Genomic DNA, 25,300 nt, shown 5'->3' with positions numbered 1-25,300 from the left:
GCAACACTGAATCTTCCACTGATGTGTGAAATGTTATGCCTTTAATACCACTGCAAGGCAGGCTGCCAAGTGTGAGAGGGCAGTGCTTGAATATCTCTTACTCATACAGATGAGAGAAAGAAGTATTGGCTTTTAATGGTGCTTGTCATTCTGCTAAAGTGGGTCCATATTTTCATATGAGCTACTGCCTTAAAAACCCAACCCAAACCAAAACCCAACCAACTAAATAACGCCCCCCCCAAACCCCCAACAAAACAAAGCATCAAAACCCCTCCTGTCATCCATCCCTCGCATTTTTGAAAGTTATTTGTTAAGAGATACTATGAGTTGCCAGGGTATTTAAAGAGCCTCAAAGGAGTAGAGAACAGGTGTAGGGTTTTAGTAAATGATGTTGTCATCCTTCTGTTTTCACACATACAGGACATGCAAACCTACAGCAAGATTATTCCTTCCTCCCCCCAGTTGCTACAGGTTAAGCAACAGTTCTTTCCCTAAAACAGCTAACAGAGACAAGTTTGATGGCTGTAATTATAGCTGGTAGATTTAGTGAATGCTGATATTGGCCACTCAACAGGGTTTAGTGATCTTAATGCAGATTGTAAGTGGGACTTGGAGCAAAAGAAGTGCCATTAAACCAAACTACTCAAGTTTTAGCTTGTTCCAACAGTAAGGCTGGGTAGTCATCCTTTCTTCCATTGAAGTTCAGAGGAAATTCTCGTATGCTGCCTGTTCCCTTGCTATTCACTTACTTTTCATTATGCGGTATTGTGCATTAGGAAAGCAAGCTCTTGGAGTGAAAAGTTATTTGAAGGAATAAGAGGGTGTATATGGGGTACTTGTCTTTTGGGCAGCAATTTGCTGGGTGAATCACTGAGGTACGCTGGGAATACTGAGAACTTTTTTACTTATGTAATTTTGTAATTACATAGGTAATTCCTTAAGGGTATGTGATGCAAGAAGAGAGCCAACTATTTGGCTATTGGGAGTAATATGAAAAGTACTGTTGTTAAAAGGACCATGGGAAGTCCTTTAAGCCACTGTTTGTAAAAAGATTAAATGCATTGTTTCCATAATAATCTGAGTTATTTTGCAGATAGGTCTCTATTTAGCTAGTAACTTCCTGCAATTTTGGGAGCCATGTTGGAAGTGTAGTCAAATAACTTTTGTACAGTGACATTCTTTTTGTATGTGCATTGTTTTCCTGAATTCTCTGTTGATTCTTATTCAGGTAACTGCCTGATATGACAAATGGAGTAGTTTGGTTTTTTTTTTTTTTAATTGCAGTTAAATCGTTTAAAACTACAGGTCATGTAACGATGATAAAATTTCAGCATGTCTTAAAGTCCTGTTTTTCATCTTGCACTTTTTGAATCATAACATGTTATTGGTAAAATTTTTTAATATACCTCTTTATTAAAGTAACTTACCTCTTTTGACTGTATGGTGCCTGGGTAAGCAGTATCTCATGTTTTTCACTGGGTTTTTTTGTCGTTGTTTTTGTTTGTTTGTTTTTCCCTAAGTATTTTTTTGTGAATTAAATTATTGAGATAATTGCTAAGTCCTCAGCAGAAAATAAATGTTGGAAATACACATCAATTTAGCAATTAAGGTCTATTTCATGCAGGACATAGCTCAGAAGGTACTGCTTCACACTTTTGTTGTTGTTAAAGAACCTTCTCTAATGGTATATGTGTGTTAATGAAATGCAAGCTAGAAATTACATTAACCATTCAGTAGGAAAAAATAACTTCTGTATCTTTAAACTGATGTTATAAAAATGTTGGGTTGTTGGCTTTCTTTTTGTCCCTCATCATGTTTTGAGAAGAATAGCGAGAATGATGGGGAAAGAAAATCACATTTATACTGAATTAAAGTAATCCAGATGCATTCAAGAGAAGTATATGACCAGGATAAAACAGTGTTGCAGTTTAAAAGTAGAATCCTTTGTTAAATTAACCAGAAGAAATACTATTTAAAGTGTGTAATATTTTTAAGTCTTTATTAGTGTGAGTGTTTGCAAGTGCCTTGTGCATAATAAGGTTGTGCATTTCTGGTTGCAGTTAAGTATAATTGCAGCCCATCTCAATGAAACAAATTCCTGTTTGGCAGCTGCATCCTCAAGTAATGGTATAATTTAGTCTAAGCTGTTCTGTACTTCCGTTTTCTGAAAACAAAAGGGGCTGGTGCAAAATAAAAGTAAAGTGTAACGAAATGTTCTTGAACTATTGTGTACCTTGATTTACACAGGAAGATCTGTTTTTGTAAATTTGACTGAACTGCTAGTTTACTTCTTAGCTCTTAAAGAAGCTTTATAGAGTATTGTTTTCTAGAGTTCGGTGTCTATATGTTAGAGACACTGCTTAAAAAGTAAATGCATTGAACTTGGTTTTCCTAGAGAAAAAGACAGAAGCATAGTAAATCATTATTGTCTTGACTAATAGTTCATTTTATCATTTCTTTCAGTCCACTCATTAGAAATGTGCTTGCATTGTGGATGGGATGGGCAAACTCTTGGTCAGACTCGATTTCACAATTGCAGTAAGCTGAAATAACAGTATCTTATGCAGGTGTGAGAGCAGAGAGAAGGGGAAGAGAAAGGGATATTAACATCTTATGTTAGGTCTGAAGGGTAAGAAACCTGTGCCTGAAGTTGTGCCTCCTTAAAAATACTAGCAATAAAGGAGGATATTTGTGCTTCTCCACAACTTGATCTGCTTTCTGCAGATTAAGGTGACTTTCTCTTCTACTAGAGAATAGATGAAAATTCATGTCAAGTTAAATTTAGGATGTCAGTTATATTGAAGTTGAGATAATTAACTGTCCAAAGAAGCGGAGCAGAGTTGAGAATTGAATGAAGGCGGTGGCTTAGTTTCCACAGCTGTGTCTGGTTGCTCTAGTGGACAGGGAGTCTAAAATAGGGATGTGCTTCTCTGGGGAGTTGAATTTTCTCTCAGATGTATTTTTGCTTGGTAAATACAGCCACCGAGGTTTGTGCACTTGGAGGTTGCAACTCATTAGTGTTAAAAAGAAACAAAGGGAAAACCAAAATACTCCTCTCAAAACCTGGAGAAAACTGCTCATCCCAGTTCACTCTTTTCAGGAGGAATTTAGGATACAATCATATGCTAAAACTACTGCAGGGGGAGCTAGGTTAGTCAAACCTTCAAAATTACCAAAAATGTCAACTAAGTTGCATACAAAATTGCTTTGCACTACACTGAAGAATTGTACAGAAATTATCCTGATAAAAATTGCTGCCTTTTATTTTGCCAGTGTGTGTATGCTGAACAGTGTGTGTAAGTAGCGGTAGAGTAGGAGAGTAGATTGGATTAGAAAAGCAAAGTTGAAGCATGACTTGAGTTTATGCTCAGTTAAGGACAGGAATGGAAGATACTAACCACCAAGCACTGTGTAGCCTTGAATGACGAGGCCAAGAGACACTTCTGAAAACTGTTCACAAGACAAGGGACGTGCCCCCCGGTGTTGTGTACTGTCAGCAAAAAGAAAATCCTATGGAAACCAAAGGCAGCGAGTGATGGCTGGCTGGTCTTCATGACTGCAGAGCTGAGGTTCTCTCAAGTGAGTTCAATCAAAATGTGTGAAGATTTTGTTGCGTTGTCTTCTCAGTGTTTTTTTGGAGGGTGATCAGTGATGGACATCTACAATGCTGGAGGGTTCTGAGGAGGGAGAAATGAGCTGTGAGCGCTAATAATGTGCAAGACAGAAGTGAGCTAACTGGCTCAAGCGAGGAAAGAGGCTGAGGGAGACTGGTAGTTTACCTGAAGAGTTAAGTGCTTGAAAGTTGAAGGTATAAAGAGATTTTTATTTTGTTTTTGAGTTAGTATCTTTGTAGAGTATATAAGATTTTTACTGTGAAGACAGTTTGATGTTAAGGTAAATTTTCAATATGGATTTAGCACTAAGATTAAAAAGAGCATCCCCACCCTACCCCCAAAAGAGAGCAATGTATCTGTTTGGGGCGTTGGTCCTGGAGAATGTACTTGGTTAGTGTCTGGTTGTTGATAGTACCTGAGTAAGTGATATTAATGTAAAAAAAAAAAAAAGTAACACTTAGGGTTTTATACTTCTAAAGAGGCCCAGTTGTCAATAAGTGGCTAATTTTTACAATAAAAATATTTTAAAATATTGAAGCCTTGATTATAAGTGCTATAAAAGACTTGGACTGTTTTACATGATCATTTTAGAAATGCACATTCTCTTTTGTGTTTGACTCATAACCTTAAGGCATTAAAATGGATCCACCTTCCCTCCCCCCCCCCGCCAGAGGAATACAACATGCTTAGGGGCTGGCCTTTGTCTGTCATGCATTCCCACCATGACAGATTTAGCAAACCGCAGCTGAGAAGTTAGACTAGTTTGTACTTTCTGCTGCTTGTACTGGGGAAGAAGCTATTGTTTTCACTGGATCACTGGCATGTTGATTACTTTGATGCCAAAAAGTATACGGTTTTGCTGCTGTTTGTATTTTCAATCAAAGAATGCAGGCAAGAACAAACAGAAATCCTAAGAAAGAGCTTACTATAGAGTCTCCGCAGCAGTGCAAGGATGCAGGTCCTTGTGAAGTAGAAGTGGAGAGTCCTGTGGTAGTGCTGGTAAGAATTGTTTAAACAAGCTCTCTCTTCCCTTCAATAATTCCAGTTCTGTTTGCCAGTGAAAAACTAAATCTGACGCTAATGAGAAGTTCCAGCATTCTTACTTGTGAAGAAGGTGTGTTTAAGATTTAGGTTTGATTCTTTGTGTGTTGTCTGCCTTTTTAATTAATTTTTGCTGTTCTGGTTTACCAAATCTTTGGTTCTCTCTGAGTGTGGCTTTGGAATTTGGTTTTCAGACTAGCTGCTTTTCAGTGTCTGTTCTGTCTAGCATAGTTGTACAGCTCTTTGAACCTAGCATGAAAACTACTTGCACTTTTTAAAATACATTCCAGCACCTCTATATTTTAACTGCCCAGCATATCCTTCAATTAAAATATATTTGAACTCTCTAAAGATTGTGTGTGTAATGGCTAAATTTTACTTAAATGTTCTAAGAACTGTCTAAATAATTCAGGTGTACTTCTGTTAAAGGATCTATTTTTCAATGCCTTCAATGCACATTATTTAGACATTTAAAGTTTTAAAGTAGCTTCCAGTGAGGGAAAAGGGAATATTTCTGTATGTGGGGGAAGTAATCAAATAAGAACGTGTTTGTTTTTTTTTTTAATATCACTACACACTTAGTTCTGTTGGAATTTTAATAGTACAGCAAGAGAACATAATAAGCAAGCTGTAATGAATCCACCAACTCTCTCCAGCTAGGACAATAAACCTTTTCAAATAACAGAGGAGGATTGTTAAACTAATAACTTACATATCGGTAGAAAGAAGTACTTTGATAGTTCTTACTAAAATTCCAATTTTACTTAGTAAAATCTCATACTTAGTTGCTGAATTAAACAATGACAGTCTCCTCTTTATTTGTCTGGCTGTGGTTGAAGTTAGTGGGAGCTGTGATCGTCAAATTATGGTCCCCCCCTTATTTGAGCTTCACGCTACGCATTTAAGAATTGAACTAAAACATTTTGGCTATCTATATTTAGTAATACACATCTGTAACTTTATGGGAATTGTTACTGTATATAACTGAAAGCTTACATGTGTGTTAGCAAGACAAATTTTCTTTTCCTTTACACTGTTTTCTTTAGTTTGATTCTTTTCAGAGCAGTTGTTAGTAAAACGTAGGGTTTTTTTTGTATGGGTGTGTGCTGATTTCTGGTCCAGATTTTCATCAGTACAATATGAGCTAATCTTGTGTGTGCTTTCCTGCCTTTGGAATGTTTAACTTTATTTAGAACTGTTTTTATTCCCCCATGAATACTCAGAGAGGATATTAGTGTTTCTGCAGATACTTAGAGTACTGCAGTTGATCAGCAAGCGTATGTACTTACTTAAAAAAAAAAAAGTATAAAACATTACTGCGTTTACTTACAACCATTTATGAAGTACATCCTTATAATTTTCCAGATACTACTTAATTTAATGTTCATGGATTAATATAACTCCAGTGTTTGCCCTCCCTTTTTTCATTTTCAGATGAAGTGGTGCATTCACAACAAAGGTCAATATTTCAAGGGAAGAACATTTAGGTTCCCCATAGGTCACATAAAAAAATGTCTTCACTGTAATTTCAGTTGCTATTTTGGTCTTAATCTCTTACGTATATAGACAAGCGTATGTATGGCGTATAATTATAGATGGTATAATATCCCTTTTTGCTTCTGCTTTTGTCTAGTTTATTGAGGAAAATGAGATGAAATGGTGCAAGGACACTTTGCACTAAGTGTACTGCTAGGCACAAAGCAAAAAGTAGGGCGCTATGTTTCATTTAACGCTGACGTTTGGGTCCATTTTTATTTCATTGGGTTGTGATGTTCCAGTAGATTTTTTACTGCCACAGTGAAAGTAGATATTTTCTCACTGATATAGGGTGTAGTAAGGTAATAAGTAAGACTGATAACATTGCTAGTTGGTGTAACAAAATGTAAACAGCAGAACTTCTTGTTTCTGGATTAGAAACCTTAGAATTATATTAGATAGCAATCCTCAAAAGCATTTGGAACAGGAGGCTTCTGGTTTATTCCAGTAGTATTTCTCACCAACTATTGCCTAAAACATTCTTTCAGGTGTGGATGTATTCCTTTTGTATGGGCAATTATGATGAGATTTACGTAGCACTCAAGTTTTTTGGGTGTTCTTTATAAAGATTAGACAGAATCAGCTGTCAGGACTGCAAGGAAGCAACAAGTTTTTTGTGGTATTCATTTAATTCTTCTAAATGCCATTCACAGAGAGTCTGCTAGAGGATTGAGGGAACTGAGTATTTATAACTGTAAGCATCCCATGTGATACTGAAAAAAAAGTTATTTGATTGAGTGCTGTTCCTGAATTAACTTTTCCTGGATAGGTGGGTAGGTTCACAAAAGGAGTCATCTGCTGTTTTCAGTGCCAGTATGTTAGTACGTGTGCCCTCTTGTTTTCCTGCTATTTGTATTAGATTGTGTCATAACTTTGCTTTTGAGGTTAACAAGCAAGAAGAGCCTCTGGAAAAAGCATTTAGCTTTTCCAGGTGGTGCCTCAAAACCTTACTTGAGATGAACTGCTATTGTGCTAGCTGTTGTAGAAGTTACCAAATTAGTACACATGCTGTCCAGTTGCATTTTGATAGTCAGAAGTAGTAGCTGCTTATCAAATCAGACAATGTTTCTGGGAAGTTGGAACTTCTGGAGGCCATCTTTCTGCTTGGAAACACACTGGCAGTATAAAATGTAAGATACTTGAGCTCCTCTGTCCAGCAGAGCATTGCCCAAGTCTGATTCTAGTGTCAGAAGTTTCTGTGCTGATAGCAGAACTTCATAGGGCACAGCATGCTTACTTTGTGTCTGAAGGTAAAGCAAAGCACAGGGGACGCTAGAAATTAAACTGGAACTGCATCCATATTAACAACCTGAGGTAAATACTGGCAATACAGAAGGTCTTATTAAAATGTTTGAGCTCTGCAAAGAGTTCTTATGTTCAAATGGACCTTGACCATCAACGAAATACTTCTTACAAATAAAAGCACAATGCTTTGTAATTTAGACTGTGTTCATTGAGTTTTGGAAACCCCCATTTTCTTCTGTTATAGCTCCCTGAAGACTTGGGTGAACAACAGAACAAGAGTTTTCAGGCTTTCAGGTTAAACTGGGGGGGGGGGGGAACAACAACAAAGGAAAAGTTAATTCTTGTTTTTTAAAGAAACACTGTGCAAAAAAGCCTGTATAACTGTCTATTCATTGTATGGCTCACTCTGTGTCTGTAGCCCCAGTAAGCTCTTCTGACCTGTTTATGTAAGCATGAGAACAGGTGACTTAATGCATTTCATTCTTTCAAGACCTAGAGACTTGAAAGTTTTGAATTTATCAATGAAAGCATAGTGTTGCTAAATATAAGCATAGTGGTAGTTTTTTACATAAACCTATAGCAGCTTATTCCCTCCCACTGCCCCAAATTTTACATCACAAAGTTAACCATATCTAAGAAAGGGGATAATGAGTAATGTAATATTTAAGAATAAGCTCTAGGATACATATAATTTTTTGAAAGGATTTTTAAGTTGATTAAAAAATAACCCAACCTGGGCAATTTATTTTGAGTTTATTGTAGTTGTGGGACAATAAGCTACAGGGAGCTGTTACCATGTTTAGTATTAGTCTTATTATTTGTCCAAAGTGGCTTGCCTCAGAAATACACAATACCATATATTCATCAATTTATATGCTGTGTTGCCTGCTAGTGCTTGTAGCTCCATTCTGCTCTTTATGGGGACTTGTTAATTTGCAGGTGTATGTGCTAAATATGTTTTTATAAGGTAAATGATGTTTTGTAGCATGAGGCTAACAATGCTTAGTGTGCTTAACCTGACCGTCCTTTGTTTTGTGAGAAGACAAGAGGAAGATAACATTTGTCTCGATTTAAACATACAAGAAAAATGTACTGTATTATTTTTTCTGTAATATATAATATAGGCAATCATTGAAGTCCTAACTTAAATTCCTTTTATCTGATGTTTTTTGACACCGCTTGTCCAAATATATAAACCATATTCTGGCAGATTAAAATGGTTACCATGTAGGTGTCATGACTGCTGTTCTGAAATACTTCTTATTTCTGGTAAGTTTCCATACCTATAATACACTGGCAAAATGTATTGCAGATACTTTGCTGTTTTATCTTCCTACAAATATGGCATTGGCTAGCTCGAGTGCTGGACCCCATGAAGCCTTATGCTCTTAGCATTTTCTTAGATTACAGAAATAAATATGTTGTTTGTTGCAAATTAATAGGAAAAGTTAAGCCTTGTTTGAAAGACTGACTTTTAGTGCCTGTAAGCTTGATTTTGCAGTTTTGACTGGGCTGAGGTTTATCTGTGTCAGCTGGTCCATAAATCATATTCAACAATACTGTACCTACCCAATGTCTTTTCTTCTATATTACACAAAATAATAGACCGGAAAAATCTTTTTTTCTGAAGAAGAGTTTGAGAGAGAATCTACTTCCTTGTGGTGTTGTAGGTTTGGCTAAATGCCAATGTCAGTGTGCTGTTTATTGTTTTCTTTTTTCATATCTGGTTCAAACTGATAAAACATCCTCTTCCTTTTGAATCTGACAAATTACTAAGAAAGAAATGAGTAACGCTGGAGAAACCTGGGGAAGCAAATTCTTCATGAATTTTTTACAGAAATGATATTTCTGCAAATCAGGTACTCATTAAATAGGAAGATGTTGTGATTTTTCTGGTACCACTAACTACCTCTGTGTCCCATTGACTTAGAGGAGAGGTGTATATTCAGGACCTCACCTCCAGAGAGCTTTAGATTCTTTAAAAGCTTCTAACGAGGGAGAATTCTTTTTTAATCTTGTGTTTACAGCATGTAAGCAAAATGTAAGCAAAGCTCATTTTCTTTTAAGATTCTTTTTTATCAATTTTATGGTTGTGGTGGACCTGTTTTGTGACTATAGGGTAGAGACATACATTTGCAATGAATTGGATGCTTTTTGAAGCTGCAGCATATGCGTCGTTGGTTTTTTGAATTAGCTGTGCTAGAGAAGTGATTTTTGTGTGTGTGTGCGCCCATGAAATAATTTTAGTTACATTGGTTTTAAAGGTAAACCTTTCCCTCTATTTTTGCTGGTGTCCTGGTTTCTGCTGGGATAGAGTTAGTTTTCTTCTTAGTGGCGGGTACAGTGCTGTGTTTTGGATTTAGGGTGACAATGGTGTTGATAACATGCCGATGTTTTAATTGTTGCTAAGTAGTGCTTATCTTAAGGATTTTTCAGTTTCCCATGCTCTGCCAGCAAGCAGGTGTACAAGAAGGTGGGAGGGAGCATAGCTGGGGCAGCTGACCCGAACTAGCCAAAGGGATATTCCATACCATAGAACGTCATGCCCAGTATATAAACTGGGGGGAGTTGGCTGGGAGGGGGGGAGTTGGCCGGGAGGGGTGGATCACTGCGCGGGCATTGGTCAGCGGGTGGTGAGCAATTGCATTGTGCATCACTTGTCTTTTCTTGGGTTTTATTTCTCTTTTTTTGGTTATATTCCTTTTCATTACTACTGTTGTTATTATTATATTATTATTAGTTAGTATTTTATTTTACTTCAGCTATTAAACTGTTCTTATCTCAACCCATGAGTTTTGCTTTTTTTCCCCTGATCCTCCTCCTCATCCCACTGGGAGGGGGGAGTGAGGGAACGGCTGCATGGTGCTTAGCTGCTGGCTGGGGTCAAACCACGACAGCTGGTAAAATGAGAGGAGCCAGAGCTAGCTTTCTTCCAGTCTTCACCTATCACCTTCCCAAGAGAATTAACAGGAGGATCGATGTAGCTCTTCAGCACCAGGGAGAAATGGATGAAAATGCTGATCATGTGCAGCACCACATAAAAATCCATTACTCGTTTGAGGTTACAGCTTTCCCTTGCTACCAGTTCATGGAATCAGTGCTGTGATCTATCTGCTTGCAAGTTCAGATAGTAGATATCCTGATATGTGAACTTTCTGACTATATTGACCATGTATATATTTATTCTTTCATTTAAAAAGCTTCCCAAACTGCATTTTAGGTATATTAAAATGTGGCCTGAATTAATTTTTTTTTTTTTTACGGACGTTTTAGAAATTGTGAACTGCACTGAAGCTGGGTAGCAGAATTCAAAAATGGTTTTGCAACAGCTTTTAGTAAGGACAGAGTTCCATGTTCTGTTTAGTAATCTGAATCTCTCCTGCCTCTGAAAGGTTCCTATCAGCTCCCATCTATTGGCACAAGTGGTCATGCAGCCAGCTGATCAGCATTTCAGAGAGGCGATCTGGCTGAAAGCTTGCTGGTTGGGAGGAACCCTCTAAAGCCAGATCATCTCCTAATCTGGCTAAAAAGCTCTGGCTCAGTTGCTGGTGCTAATGTGAGAAGGCTCAGGAACGTGCCACAAGAGAGAGAGGGTCCTTCTAGTGTCAGCCTTCCTTTCAATTAATTTAAGCCAATTGTGAAGCCGAATCTTTAGCTAACAGAAGAGACTGTATACGCAACTCAAATGGTCTTTCTCCCCTGCTCATTTCTTAGAGCCAGTTTAATTTGGAGTATTGGGTTTTGTTTCTCCTGAAGGTCAGTCATCCTGCACCACACTCAAATCAACCTGTCATTGCAGCACATTGCATATCATTTCTCATGACAGACTCTTCAGAAGGAATGGTCACGTGGTGAAGGCCAACTTGACCAAATGGAGCGACTTGGCCATAGTACTGTTGTAGTCTCTAAACCTTGTTTTAACATAAGAGTATATTGCACAAGAGCTCAAGCTCAGTGATTGACAGGTGGTCATCTTGCTTGCCTGGATAGGTAGAGACCGACCTGTTACTTACATTGAAAGTGGGAGAAAGGTGAGCAAAGAGTGTCTTGCTTTCTGAATGGTAAGTGTTGTCAAGTACTTCATTTACAGAGCAGTAAAGTTTGAAGGACTCTTCATACTCTGTTATCCTTGTCTCATGTGCTTAAGGAATAACATTTATGCTGAACAGTTACTGCCTTGGTAAAGAGTTGGAGAGGGTAGGTGAAGTTACTGGATTTTTTTTGGAATCAGAACTGGTTATGACAATCTGGCACTGTGGTGCTGCTCAACCTGAAATTTTGTGAAAGAATAATTTGGTAGACCCTGCATCTAGGAAATGTGTCAAATAGTTGGGTGAAGAAGGTGCATCTGGTCTTCTGTGTACTAAGGAAGCTTGGAGCACACCATTTCAGTAGTTTGGGATTCATTGCAGCAGTCTGAATACTCAAAGGCGAACCTAACAGGAAGTTTTTTTGCAAGCAAAATATTTTGTAGAATTAGTACATTAGAGAAAGTGTAACCTTTTCTTATGTTGTGTTTACGTGTTTCTGTTATGCTTTTCTGAGCTAAATGGTCCAACCACTTCAGCTACAGATGGGTGCATGAACATAAACTTAAGCCTTTTCTGATGGACACTGGTGTTAGTTCTTGGCTTTGTGATAAGCCATGTTCATGAACGAGAGGAGAAGATGTAGCAGCAGCTGTAGTTCGGGTGCTAAGCCCTCAAAATGTCTTGAGGTACAATATACAGTGAACCGAACAGCTGTTCTCCATCTCCTCTGAGGAGAAAAATAGCAAGCTCAACATAATCATTTTCCACTGTGGCTCCTACCTCCTATTGGTTTGTGCTGAGCATGTTGTTATATAGCTTATGAACTTTTAGTAAATCCTTCCAGTGTGATTGTAAATGGTAGCTATTTTTGTTGACAAAGCTACATTTCATTTGTCATTTTTTGGTAGATTTATTTTCCAGATTTTGCTTTTTTGGCCTTTTCAGCTGTTATGCTCTGTTACATTCTTGCATTTTTCTTAACAGTAAAACTGCCATGTTTAGTATACCTTACTTTGAAATTAGTACCGCTGATCTTAAGAAAGTATCAATTGGAAAGCCTCTTGTAATTGCCACTTGTAAAAAAAAAAAAAAAAAAAAAGGTAATTTTAGGTCTGGTACTGTGATTATAGCTAGATAACTCCAGCTTTGCATTAGTTTGCATGCTTCGAGGCAGTGCTGCCTCATTGAGAGCTCGCTCTCAACCTGCTTTGCCATCTGACCACTTAACAGAATGCTTGGCAGGGTGAAGGTTTTTCCTCTGTCTGATTGTGCACAGCCAGCTGTAATGCCTTGACAGTGGTATAGGGTTTAAATGTTGAATCAATGCATAATAACTGAAGAAAGCTACTCATGCAATTAAGAGAAAGCAAATGGCCTATGGGAATGTTGGAAAAAAAAAAAAAAAAACTATAGAGAAGGAGGAATGTCAATTAGCCTACCCCTACTGCAGTGGGTACTACTGAATTAAAACAAAGCTCAATCTTAACTTTGAATTAAGATTGTTTTAATTCCTGATAAACCCAGGTCAGAGCTTCTGGGCAGTATCAAGCAAAGGTAACCACCAACGTAAGAGACTAGTAATTTCTTTATAATCTTTTTGCAGTGAAAATACATACATGATTATTCTGATAAGCTCTGAGTTAGTGTGTTTTGTGAAATAGTTCTGTTTCTTCTTTCTGAGGCAAATACCATGCTTGTCTCTGTAACTATCAGTTGCACTTATCCATATGGTATAGTGTGACATAAAGTCTGCATTTTGAATTCTGTAAGTTTTCGGTGTAGATGAAATCTCATTCTGCCAACTTTTTAAAGAGTAACTTCTTAGAGTGAGTCAACAATTGTAATTTTTCCTCAATATACCTGAATTTATTTTCCTTTTGTTTTTCCTTCCCCTAGGCAAAACCAAAGCTCATAGAACCAATAGACTATGAAAATGTCATCGTTCAGAGGAAAACGCAGATTTTGAATGATGCTTTACGTGAGATGCTACTGTTCCCTTATGATGACTTCCAGGTAATTTAATCCTCCCTCCCTTTCCTTTTTTTTTTTTTTTTTTTTTTAAATAAGACAGATTTTTAGCAGTAGTAGCCATGAGAGGATAACTTCCTATTTCTTTGTTTTTTAACTCTCTTTACCTACCATGACTTGATTTATTCTGTCAGGTTACGGAAGAATAAATAGCACAATTTCTTCATCTGTTCAGATTGTAAGGTCTACTTCTGCCACTCTGCAATTTTACTGCCTTTTGAAGTAGGTGATCCGTCATTTTTAGGTATTTCCCCCCCTTTCTGACGTAGGAAGTCATGTGATGTTTGTTCAAAAAAAGCATCTGCTTTTTGTCATGCTTTAATTCTTAAATAGCTGTGGGGAGGTTTTTTCCCCTTCTTAACAGTGAAGGGCATGAACCTGTTCAAATGAAAGCTGTTACTCTCAGCTGCATGTTACCAGCCAAAATTGGGTTTTAGCAAAATATCGCCTGCATAACAGGGCTCTGACTTGATTAAGCCAGACTTAACCAAGATTTGTGATCATCTTGATATATTTCTGTAAAATAACCGTGTTTATCTAAATAAATAGTTTATTTAAGTACACTTTTTTGAATCTTGTTGTAGATCCAGTTAGGATAACCACCAAACATCTCAGAGACTGGAGTTGGTGTAAATAGTGAGGAAAGTCTCTCTCACACATGCCCATACCTACAGTCAAAATGTCTACCTATATTTGAAAAGCATGCAGACATCTGAACTGTCTGTAAATTAGCTACTTCTAGGGAGGGGCTGTACCATAGTTGAATACCTTGGAATTGTTCTGTAAAAATCTACCTTAAAAGGCGAGTACTTTATTCAGCCGAGTAGTTGAAGCTAAGTTTATGTTTATCGTGAGGAAAGTTGGTGATGAGTTGATGTATTTCTACAGAAACGCATATAAAGTCCCAGAAACTACAGATGTTGAGTTTTTCATGAATTCTCCCTGGCCTGTTATTTACCTGAGTGCACCTGGACTCTGTTTTTAATATAGTCTGTGTGCTTCATTTTCACTGATTCTTACATGAATTAATCTTCTTGTAGCCTTCCCACTCTGAGCTAAAAAATTTTGGTTTTAGCAAGCTACAGGTATTTAGAGAGTAGTTTGGGCTTCATGTGTTCTCAGCCACATGTGAAAGTTCGAAGGACTGCAGGTAAGACTTTTTACAAAAGGAAGTTGTACTGCTTATGAACATTATCTAATGATACTAGTGTTCAAATGCTAGATCACTCATGATGATGCCCTGCACCAGGTATTGGCTTCGGGACTGAAGAGCGTGAGTAGGCTATACCACCCAGATCCCCTTCTACAGTGTGGCTCTTCAGTATCGGAGATCAAGAGTAATCAAGGATACTTCTGCTAAGCGTACTCTTATCTAATTGACTAGTTCACTTACCAGGGGTCATTCTAGTGAACAGCTCTGAATTATCAATGGAGAAGAAACAAACCTATCAAGAATATCCTCAGGCATTTTGTTTGAGCAGTCTGTGGGATGTCTGAAGTGTTTTAACTGCTGTTTCAAGTGGCCTCTTCTGCAATTCTTAACCTCAGGCCTCTATGACTGAAGCTAGTCCATAGCACTCAGTCTGATCCTTTAAAGGGAATGGCTGAATTTTGTTCACAAACTGTAATGCCTTTTGTCATCCTTTGTTTGAATTCTATGGTCAGATTTTCATTGCGGCAGGTATTAAAGTGTGTGTTATATCAGAGGTTTTCCTTCCGGTAGTCACAATTCTGGAATATAGTCAGATTTCCTGTTTCTTTATAGTTCAGCAGTGTAATATCTGAATACATTTTCTGGGTTTCCCCTATATAGTCTTTGGCAGAGTCTTATTTTATACTTGATTTATATGAAGACTGGTTTATACTATCAAACTTTATTATTATGCTATCAGACTTTTATTTCTTTCTAAGATATGCTGGCACAAACTTACTCCAAATATTTTTATTGTACACATGACTCTCCAATACTACTTTGAGCTATCTGGTTTGGTTTCAACAACACAATGCATTTAAATCTGCCATTCAGTGTATTAAGAATATATTACTGAGTCAGAGAACAGAAATCCCTTATGTGCTTAGTTTTTTTTTTTTTTTTTTTGCAAGTTAAACCTTTTAACTCTGTGTGTTTTTCCATAATCATATTTACAGTTTTGAAACCATTAGTCTTGATATGGTTGCCAATATCATTTGAATCATTTAAATAATGGCATATTTTCTGTATTTGCCATTCTGCTTCACATACATTTTTTTTAATTCCTTTTTCCTAATTTGTTGCAGTCACACAATGTGTGGGCAGCTCTTGGTAAGCCTCAGCTCAAATGTTTGATACTACCCTCATCCCCCACAAGATGAATTTAAAGTAGTGAGCTAGAGTATTTCAAACTACCTGTATACACACTTAGAACAGTTTATAGGTGGAAACTCCTACCATTGTCTAAAAACCTGTTCAAGCCATTTCCTCTTAGAGCATTCAGTTTTTATTTTTACAAAGTTTTTCCTCGTGCTTAGGTTAAACTGATTACAATCTAAAAACCACTTGCCTAAAAAGGAAGCCAAGCCCTGTTAATTTATAAAGACATTAAGAGTAAGACTGTTTGGTTACCAGTATGGCCCTAAAACTAGCACTTAAAATGGCACTGAAAATACTTACTTTTCAGCGCTAGATATCACTTCTACAATTTTTGGTAGATTACAGAAGAAGCTACGTAGTTTCAAAGAGGCAGATTGATACCTCTATTGAATTTGTGCTAAAGTTGAAATTACTTTGGGAGAAATTGGAGACAAATGTTTGTGCTTAATTTGGATAACTTTTTTTTTCAGGTAATGCAGTTAGATAGCTGCAATGTAATTTAATAGGTGTGTTTTTCATATAATTAGGAACAATACTTGCAGGAGTTCAGAGGCAAGATTTTTGTAACAAATGTTTTAATGTCTTGTTCTGTAGTCATTGTCAGTGCCACATTCAGTTTGTAACTCTTACCACCTCAGAAAAGCTAGATATTAAAGGAGAACTGATATGAATTGTTAGTCCATATCAGAAAAGAAAGCTTGCACAGCAGCTGGCTTCTTTGGACCATATATAGCTTGCTTTTCTTTTTTTCTCCTGATGAAAGTTATTTGCCTAGTGAGGGAAAGGAAAAAAAAACAGTAAGTCACCTTTTTCTGTTCAGCTGTGACTGTTTTCCAAAGATGCTGTCAGAAGTAGCTCTAAGCTCAAACCACTACCAAAGAAATATTTGAGCAAGGATGGAGCAGAAAATGCTCTGGTCTGGGAAAACTGATAAAGATTGAAGGATTGTTCTTCAGCCAACTGATCTAGTTACATGAACCTTTCCAGATTTCCATTTAACTGAATTTGCCGTCATCCTAAGCTTGGTTAGCTGAGGTTATGAATCCTGTTTTCTCTCCTTTTATATATGTTTGGTAGCAGCTCATTTACTTTTCAGAAAAGCATGATTTTTGTCCTGCTTCGTGCTGATCTTCAAATCCAAATAATTAGGCTTGTAATTTTTTTCTTTCTTTTGAGTTTCTACATTTTCCTTGATGCTATTATATCCAAATAATAGCAAACTTTGCTTTTCTGTAGTTTCCAGAAGAGCTCTTTATCAGCAACTTTTTCCCACGTATTGGGTCATTTTTCAATTTACCATTTCAAGATTGTTTCAGTTGCTTTTCACAAGCTCAAGTTCTGAGTTTTCTGCATTGAGTTCACTAATCAGGTTATTCCCTAACTTGTTCTCATCAAATTTGTAGGGGCAGTCATGTTGTGTTTTGAGATCCTTTTTACAGTTAGCGTCACTGAGTTTGCTTTCATTCTTAGTAACTGGGCTGTCTGAACTTTCAGTACCTTTTTACTTTGTAGTCTGTTCATTTCTAGCTGCTTTTTTGTTGTTGTTTTGTTTTCATTATGGTCGCCATATAATGTGTTTGTTTAATTAAGATGACAGAACCACTTTCCCACCACCCATCCTGTTCACGTTCTTGCTACTTTCAATTACGATGCTGTCAGTCGTTCAAGGCTCTACCTCTTCTAGACTCTTGCTGAGAAGAAAGAGTCTTCTCTTTCATAACCTTGAATAACTATATCCATTGGGTACTGTTGTATCCAATTTTGTGCCTCTTCATGGCTTTTTATAATTATTCCAAGTGACCTGAATTTCAGTAATTTACTCAATAATGGAATGGCTTCATAACTAAATAGCATTAGTTTAAAACAGACCACCTTCATGGATCAGATTAAAATCATGTGCTCAGTGACTGCGAAATGGTGATGTTTACATTAACTGCATAGTAGATAAATTATTAAAAGAAATCTTAACCCAAAACTGTACTAGTGATTACTTTGCAATAAGACATCTTGTATCTAAATGCTTTTGTTTCAAAATACCTAACTTCTGAGTACTACCTCCATTCTTACAGGAAATATTTAGCCCAATACAGGATAAGTTTACTTGTAGCAAATGCAATGTGGGTACATTCCTACCCAAATTAAATATGCCATTACAACACTACCCCACTGTTTTTTTGAAGGCATTTTGGTGCTTAGCTTAGATGTTGTTTCACCTTTGTTACTTTTGGTTTTGAGCCATATGGATTTAGCGCACTTTCACTTAAAGCTCTTGGCTTTTAGTTAATGCGAGTTAAGTACCTCTGAAAATAGATATTATGCCAACTTTGCAGAAATAAAAGTAAACCCAGGTCATTCTACAAGAAAGCACATCTTGAGTAGAAGGAACAAGCAAAAAAAATATTCAAGTAACATCCTCATTTTAGAGAGCACAAAGTAAACTGGTCAAAATACAATAACTTATTTTGAAACATTCAAAGAAATTTCACTATGACTTTTTTCTTTTAAAATCTATTTTGTGTTTTTCCTTGAGTCTTTAGCCAGCTATTCTAAATCAAGGCTTCAATTTAGTTTGGAAATTACCTTATAATACAGCTTCTGACACTCCTCATACAACTGATAAGGCTCTTCTGGCACATAGTAGTTTTAAGGGCATGATCTAACATACAGTATGCCATCTTTTCCATCGACTCTTTTAAAACAATTTCTGTCACTGCTTTTTGAGCATTTGCCTCTGTATAACATCATCTAAAGTAAGGATGGCCTGGGTATGTGACTGTTGAATTGTTACATTGTACTTTTTTCCCCATTTTTGCTGTATTTTGCACAGTGCCTATTTTACCAGTAAGATACAGGACTTTATTAGTAACCTCCATTGGTTATATATTTTTTTTATATATATATATATAAACCACTTGTACACTGTTGTGGCTTTTTAAAATTCCTTTCCCAATATTTTGAATAATCAACTGTTAATAACCATAATTTCAAGCATCCTAAAGGGATGTGGAGGGCAAAGTGGTTTTGGGGGAAAATTTTACTAGCTCATATTCAACAGTCAACACTGGAAAGAGCATGTGAAGAGGAAAAAATAATTTTTAAAACAGGTGTTGGCAGTGAGTATGTGGTGTCAGCAACAATTTTTTGTACTTACTCTGTTCACTGTAGCTGCTGAAACTTGTATAGAATAAGAGTACTGTCACTAGGTGGACGTTGTCAAATTTACAGAGCAGGAAGAGAACCTTATCAGATGACAGAAGCTGCTTGAACACCTCCAAAGTGGAGAGAAAAATATAAAACACTCATGTTAAAGACACAGGAGGGAGAAAGGCAAAAGCTAAGGAATAACAAGCCAAAATGGACGTGTCTGAAGACAGGTCAAATGGATTTGAGGAATGTTGTGTGTTGGCTGGCTTCTCTCTCTCACCTACATCTACTATGGTCCTTTCCTCTAAAATACTTGCATGTGGACCTGTTGTTCAGTGTAGAATTGCTGAGGAAGATACCTTCCTACAGTAGACAAAACACTGGAAATTTAATATCTGCAATTATTTTTTGCTATAGAAATGTAGGTGTTGGCACCTTATTTCCCAAAATGAAGTGAATAATTTTGAGAACTACTTCTTTGTGTGTGATTTGGGTTTGGATTTTTTTTTATTTTATTAAATATTTTGTATATGAAAAATTTACACATGCTTATTTTTCATCTTGATAGAACTAAAGACTGATTTTGTTGATTCATTCTTTGCAGCATTGACTTTTGTATAAACTGTGACCTGGAAAAAGGCCCACCATAGCTACACATTTATACATTTATTTTATATACTTAAGTACACATTGTGCTAAGACACCCCGCTACAAAATACTTGGTTGTCTTTTGGCAGTTCTTTAGTGCCACCTGCAAGCATGTTTGTCTTAAGAACAACCCTGGCCATCTTGCTATTGCTTTGCCGTGAAGCATGGGGAAGGGGGACTAAGATGACTCAGAAAATTGCATGCCAGATTTTAACATCAGTAAAATATATATATATTTTTTTTTTAACCTCAGAAACAGAGCCATTTGCTAAAACTGTCAAGAACATGAAAACACCTTCTAGCCTGAGATAAGTGAAATGGGAAATCTAACTTCAAATGGGTTATACATTCTCAAATCCTAAGTAATGCTAAGTCTCACTAGCAAACACAACCTTGTGACAGAAAGAGTTTGGAAATCTTAAACTATATCCATTGCAGTCTGCACTGATTGTGGACAGATTCACTATCTGTGTTCCATCAGGTTTTGAGTAGCAAGTAATCCTTGGCTGTGAGACTTGGTGAAATGCCTTTTCTGCTGTGGCCTTCTCTGAAACCTCAGCACATAGTGCTACTATACTAAATCCCTGGGACTCACTCAGAAAGTAGTATTAGTAAAACAGTCTTTTAATTGTGTGCCTCGGTAGCGTGTGTGAATCCTGGCTAGTGTTAAAAGCAGTCTTCCTTAGTTTGACAGCACAGTAATTGAAAGGTCTTTTTTATTTTCTTTGAGAGCATGCAACAAACACACTGTAGTTCCTGATGCTGCCATGAATCAAATGGTAACTCAAACCCAGAGAGTTGAAACGTTTCACTTCTACGAAACACTTCAACCAATGTAGTGAAGAAAGTTTGTAGAGAAGACAATCCTTCCTTCCTAATTTTTCTTTTGGAATATAATGTGTATCTATGTGCACGCTTGCATTTTAAAATATTGTTGTGCTGTTGCTTTAGTAATTATTTTTAGGAATTTGCTCTAAATCAAAATATCTCACTCATTGAATTTCCTGGCTCTCTGATGAACTACTGCAGCTGATGGATGAGCTGAGAAAGAGGCAGCATGCATTAAGACAGTTACTAATATGGACAAAATCGACAAATGAAATTCTTCTGTTTTGTCACTGATCTTGCTACAGTACTAAGATTAAAAATCTTTTTATGTGTGAAAGACTAGAAAAAACCCTTACTGTCGTATTGATAATTGTGTAGCAGGGTAACAGCAGCAGACGTTCTAGAAGTATGTACCGCTAGTTTAATTTTACCGAGTTCCACTATAGTGGTAGGACTTGATTCATGAGTTCATGGCTTTCCCATGAAAAGTGCCTGGAAAGATGCCACCCTAGTCTCTGGGGGTTTTTAAAAATAATTATGTTTTTTTTAAAAAAGCATAGTCTACCTGTATGCTTATAGAAAATATATTGGGTATAATATTTATATATTGTATAAACTATAAATAATTTCCTACCAAATATAAGACTGTTTCAGGCTCTAGACATTCTGGCCTTTAGGTCTTATAAGGTAGCTTAATACTCTTAATAATCTTTCTTCCCGTAGCTTGTGAAAACAAATACTTTAAACTCAGTATAGTTTGAAACAAGGAATATGTTTCTAGAATTCAGAAAACTTCATTCTTAAATGCTTTTAGCATAAGAATGAATGTCGTCTTGCAGTTTTGGTTTTTTTTAAACTGTATATTGCAATATTTATTGGTCCCATGAAATATCTTTGGTTTTGCGGGTTTTGCTTTCAATACCTCCCTACCTCTCCCACCCAAGCAGTTAGCATTGTCACTTTTCAGCAGAGTTCTGGACTAGATGAATGACTTGACCATAAGTATGAGTTAATTTTTTTTTCTTTAAATTTTTACTGCACTTGAATATTCTAACTTCAAATACCCTCCCCAGATAGTGGGGTGAGGCTTTGGTAATGACAGAAATAATGACCTTATGGATCAAACTCTCAAAAGAGATAAGTTAAGGTAATGTACTTGTGTACCCTTTCTTTTTGACCATTAATATGCGGAGTTTTTTCTTTTCATGGTTTTGTCTGATCCTTCCTGGTGCTGCAATGTGTGGAGTATAGCTAACAGGTGAGGGATCACAACTCCCTTCAGGTCCAGGCTACGCAAACTCTCTTGTCTATCTCTGATGGCCTAAGCTGTGAGATTCCTTTCCACATGGCACAAAATAATTTCTATTGCTGGGTAGTTATTTTCATTTGTGGTCCAGAAGATTTTGTGAAGTTTTCATCTTTTACACTCACAAATTGAAAGTACCATAAGACTTACTTTAGCGCTGGTCTGAGAAGCAGAATTTCATGGTCACAGAGAGATTTCCTGCTCTCTGGCAGCCTTTCTTTGCCTCTCTGAACTCCAGCATAGCATAGGAATAAGTTCTGACTTGATAGTCTGAAGTATATACTTCAGTGATCCAGGCCTTCTTTCTAAACCTTTGATTTAACAGTGCAAGTCTCATTTTTTGCCAGCTGAGATCTGCAGTTGAACTACTCTTCCTGTTTTGGTGTGGGTTTGTTACTTTTCTTGAGAAATAGTTTTTATATGTAGTAATAACACTACCTTAATGTCTGTCTTCAAAATACTGGAATTATGTTGTCATGGTGGAATTATTTTTACTAGTATTTTCTTGCCCATGTTAACAAAATAGAGGAAAACGTTTTTCTGTGGCATCTATTTCTTACTGATTCCAGTCTTGCCCTTGCTGTGAAAGAAGGAACATGTTGCTAATCTTCGAATGAAAGCAAATTCTCATTAATTGGCTATTCTGAAACAGTGTATTCACAGGATGTTTTCTGCTGAGCGTCTGTCTTAGTTATAGTGATATAACTGAGTGTTGCCATAATGTGTCCTCTTTCCTTTAATTGCAAGTTTCATTAATTGTTTTTGTTGTTTATCAGCCAGCATTATTGAAGCGGCAGAGCAGATATATTCGTTCAACAGTTCCTGAAAATGCAGAGAAGGAAGCTCAAAGCTTGTTTGTAACTGAGGTAATATTGGAATTGCATGTGGCTGTGTGTAATAACAATATTATACCTGAATTGTTTTTCTTCTGCTTCATTTACCATTTAAAAAACAGGAAAAAAAGCCCTGAAAATAATATTAAATATTTATTGCCATTTACTTGTCAATGTTTTCAAGGGAAAATTTCCAGGAAAACCTAGTATTTTTTCCATTAGTGGCTGGAAAAGAAGGATTACAGGATAGCTTTGAATTATTTTGTTTGTGTAATTGGCTTTTGCAGATGTTTCTCCCCCACCTTCTTTATGCTTTTGGCTTTCCCAGATGAACATGGGTGATAATATCGGGAGCAATACTAAATCTGGAATGAATCATTGTGGCTTGTTTTTCCTGACAAAGTGTTTCACACCAGTCATTCTTAGTTTGTTCGTAATAATCTTGTACAGTTTGCTGGAACAGAGGTACTTATAATTGTAACGCTTGTAGAGCCCCAAATTAATTATGACTGCTCAGTTTGTATGCTATATGTAGAAGAAACATCCTCAAACCCCAAAACTGCTTGCTTAGTTGGCATTCCCTTGGTTCTGACTGTGATGTTGCGTTTCATTTAGTGTCTTGTTGAAGCCTTTTAGGAATGAAAGGTTTAAAATTTTTGTCTTTTTTTATATTATCTATTGGTTTTCTACTGATATACTTTAAGCTGATATTTTAACATCTGAAACAAGTAAATGTCTATTGTAATTCCAAGAAAACTGAAGGAGCTCCAAATAGATGAATCTACTTCAAACCTCAAAGACTGTTTTCCACAGTGATACATACCCTTAATACCTAACCTAAACAGCTCTAAGATAAATTTGAAGAAGGTAGACAAGGAGGGAGGAGTGTTATAGGTAATTAATGAAGTTTAATGAGTTTCTGCAGAAACAATTGCTTGGCAAGTATTAACTTTATATTTTGAAATATAAAGAAAATAATTTTTAATTATTAGATGCTATGTTTGTGTGCATGTAAGTCTATTCGTGTAACATATAAAATTTTGTACTATACAGTTTCTGGCAACAGATTTTGTCAGTTTTATGTCACTTTGGTCAAAGCCAAGATAAATCAGTACTTTTATGTTGTAGCAATGTGGGTGGAGTAAAACGGTATTTCCTGTGATCTAGTCCAGAGCTTAATGACATAATTGCTTTTCAACAGCTGGAAGCATGTAGTTTAAATTTAAATATTAATTTAATTGCACTACAAGTATAAATTTAAGGAAAAGATGTTTTTAGTTTCTCCGTATCTGTATGTGCGAAATTGAATATTCTATTTTAATAATGCATCTGTATTTTAATGCTGAGTTTTTTCTAAAGGCTCAGTCATGTTTTCAGCTGCAGCAAAATGCTGCTTTAACATTTCAGACAATTGAAGATGGTTAAGCCAGATGCTGAGTGTATTCACCACTTTCTGATACACGTCTGGCAGATGATAACGTCCTATTGAAACATATCGCTTGTTACAAAGAGCTATATTGCACTAGACTGTATTGCAAAAGAAGGGAAGTGTATAGAATTTTCAGAGATTGACATGTAACCATAGTAGTTCATTGACAGCCATATCTTAAGAGGGTTTTTGTGTGTGTGTCTAGGGAATGCTGTTAATCCTCTTCCAATTAATATTGATATTTGGTTTTCATTAAAACAGTGCATCAAAACCTACAATTCAGACTGGCATGTTGTTAACTATAGATATGAAGATTACTCAGGAGAGTTTCGACAGCTTCCAAAGTACGTATGTTATCTAGTGGTATAATAAAGATTTTGAATTTGTGAAGGAACTCTAACTGTATTTAATATAAATGTATTTATTACAGAAATATTAATACATGTAATATGTAACTTGAAATATGCTATATCAATGTTTAATAGTCAGTAGAGATGATAAGGGTTTCTTGGATGGCATTTATATTGATGAACTTGAAGGTGTAAAATCTTGTTAAACCATTTTCTGGAAAGTTACTGTAGTAACGCTGCCTTATTAATAGGCAGGTCAAAACAAGAAATTGTATCATTGACAATGTGAATGTAAATATTGTAACTAAAACAGGCTAATGTTTAGATGAAACTAAAATGGTGATATCCTGTTTTTGTAGCTTCAAAGGTAGCTTTTGGAACTCTCTTTATTAGCTTAGGGAATAGAACCTAACCGAGATGGTTAGAGCAAGTGTTTGTACTAGTGCAGATTTTCACAGGATGATTCAAAACAAAAGCCTAATCCACATCTATTACAGACTTTCTAAATCATCTGCTAGAAAAATCTTTTCCAACTTTTTCAAAATTTTGTAGGGAGAGTATAGAGATTAGACCCTTAACTTCAAATATCTGAGAGTGGCTGAATACTCTGAATCCCACAACTCTGGAAGATCTGTGTCTTCCCTACCTACTCTCCTGCATCTATCAGTTAAGAAATAGCTTTCTTTCCCTGTGAAAAGTTCTGATATACTCACAGGTTTAGTAAAAGTCAATACCTGTTTTTTACTTGCCTTGAACAGAAACCACGCTAGTCAATAGGAATTTAAATAAACGCATTGTCCTAAAAGGAGCCAATAGTTACAGGTATGAATTCTTGCTCCTAAGATATTAGGAGTCCAGTGAAGGAGAAGGCATTTGGTTCTCTCCAGTTACACATACGGACAGTGACAAGCAGAACA

The 25,300-nt window shown here is 36.4% G+C and overlaps 1 protein-coding gene across 1 annotated transcript in view; it reads left to right on the top strand.

Annotated features, from left to right (window-relative positions):
* Positions 1 to 25,300, top strand: part of DOCK9 (dedicator of cytokinesis 9) — a 118,437-nt gene that overhangs the window by 7,521 nt on the left and 85,616 nt on the right. Inside the window, exons 2-4 of the mRNA XM_050915435.1 lie at positions 13,364 to 13,480; positions 22,548 to 22,637; positions 24,295 to 24,377. Of these exons, the coding sequence (XP_050771392.1) occupies positions 13,364 to 13,480; positions 22,548 to 22,637; positions 24,295 to 24,377 (290 nt within the window). The remainder of the gene's footprint in view (positions 1 to 13,363; positions 13,481 to 22,547; positions 22,638 to 24,294; positions 24,378 to 25,300) is intronic.

This window comes from Gymnogyps californianus, chromosome 1, assembly GCF_018139145.2.
Source record: "Gymnogyps californianus isolate 813 chromosome 1, ASM1813914v2, whole genome shotgun sequence".
Taxonomy (NCBI): domain Eukaryota; kingdom Metazoa; phylum Chordata; class Aves; order Accipitriformes; family Cathartidae; genus Gymnogyps; species Gymnogyps californianus.
Note: the sequence above shows the minus strand (reverse complement) of the source record. Positions and strands in the feature narration are given on the sequence as shown.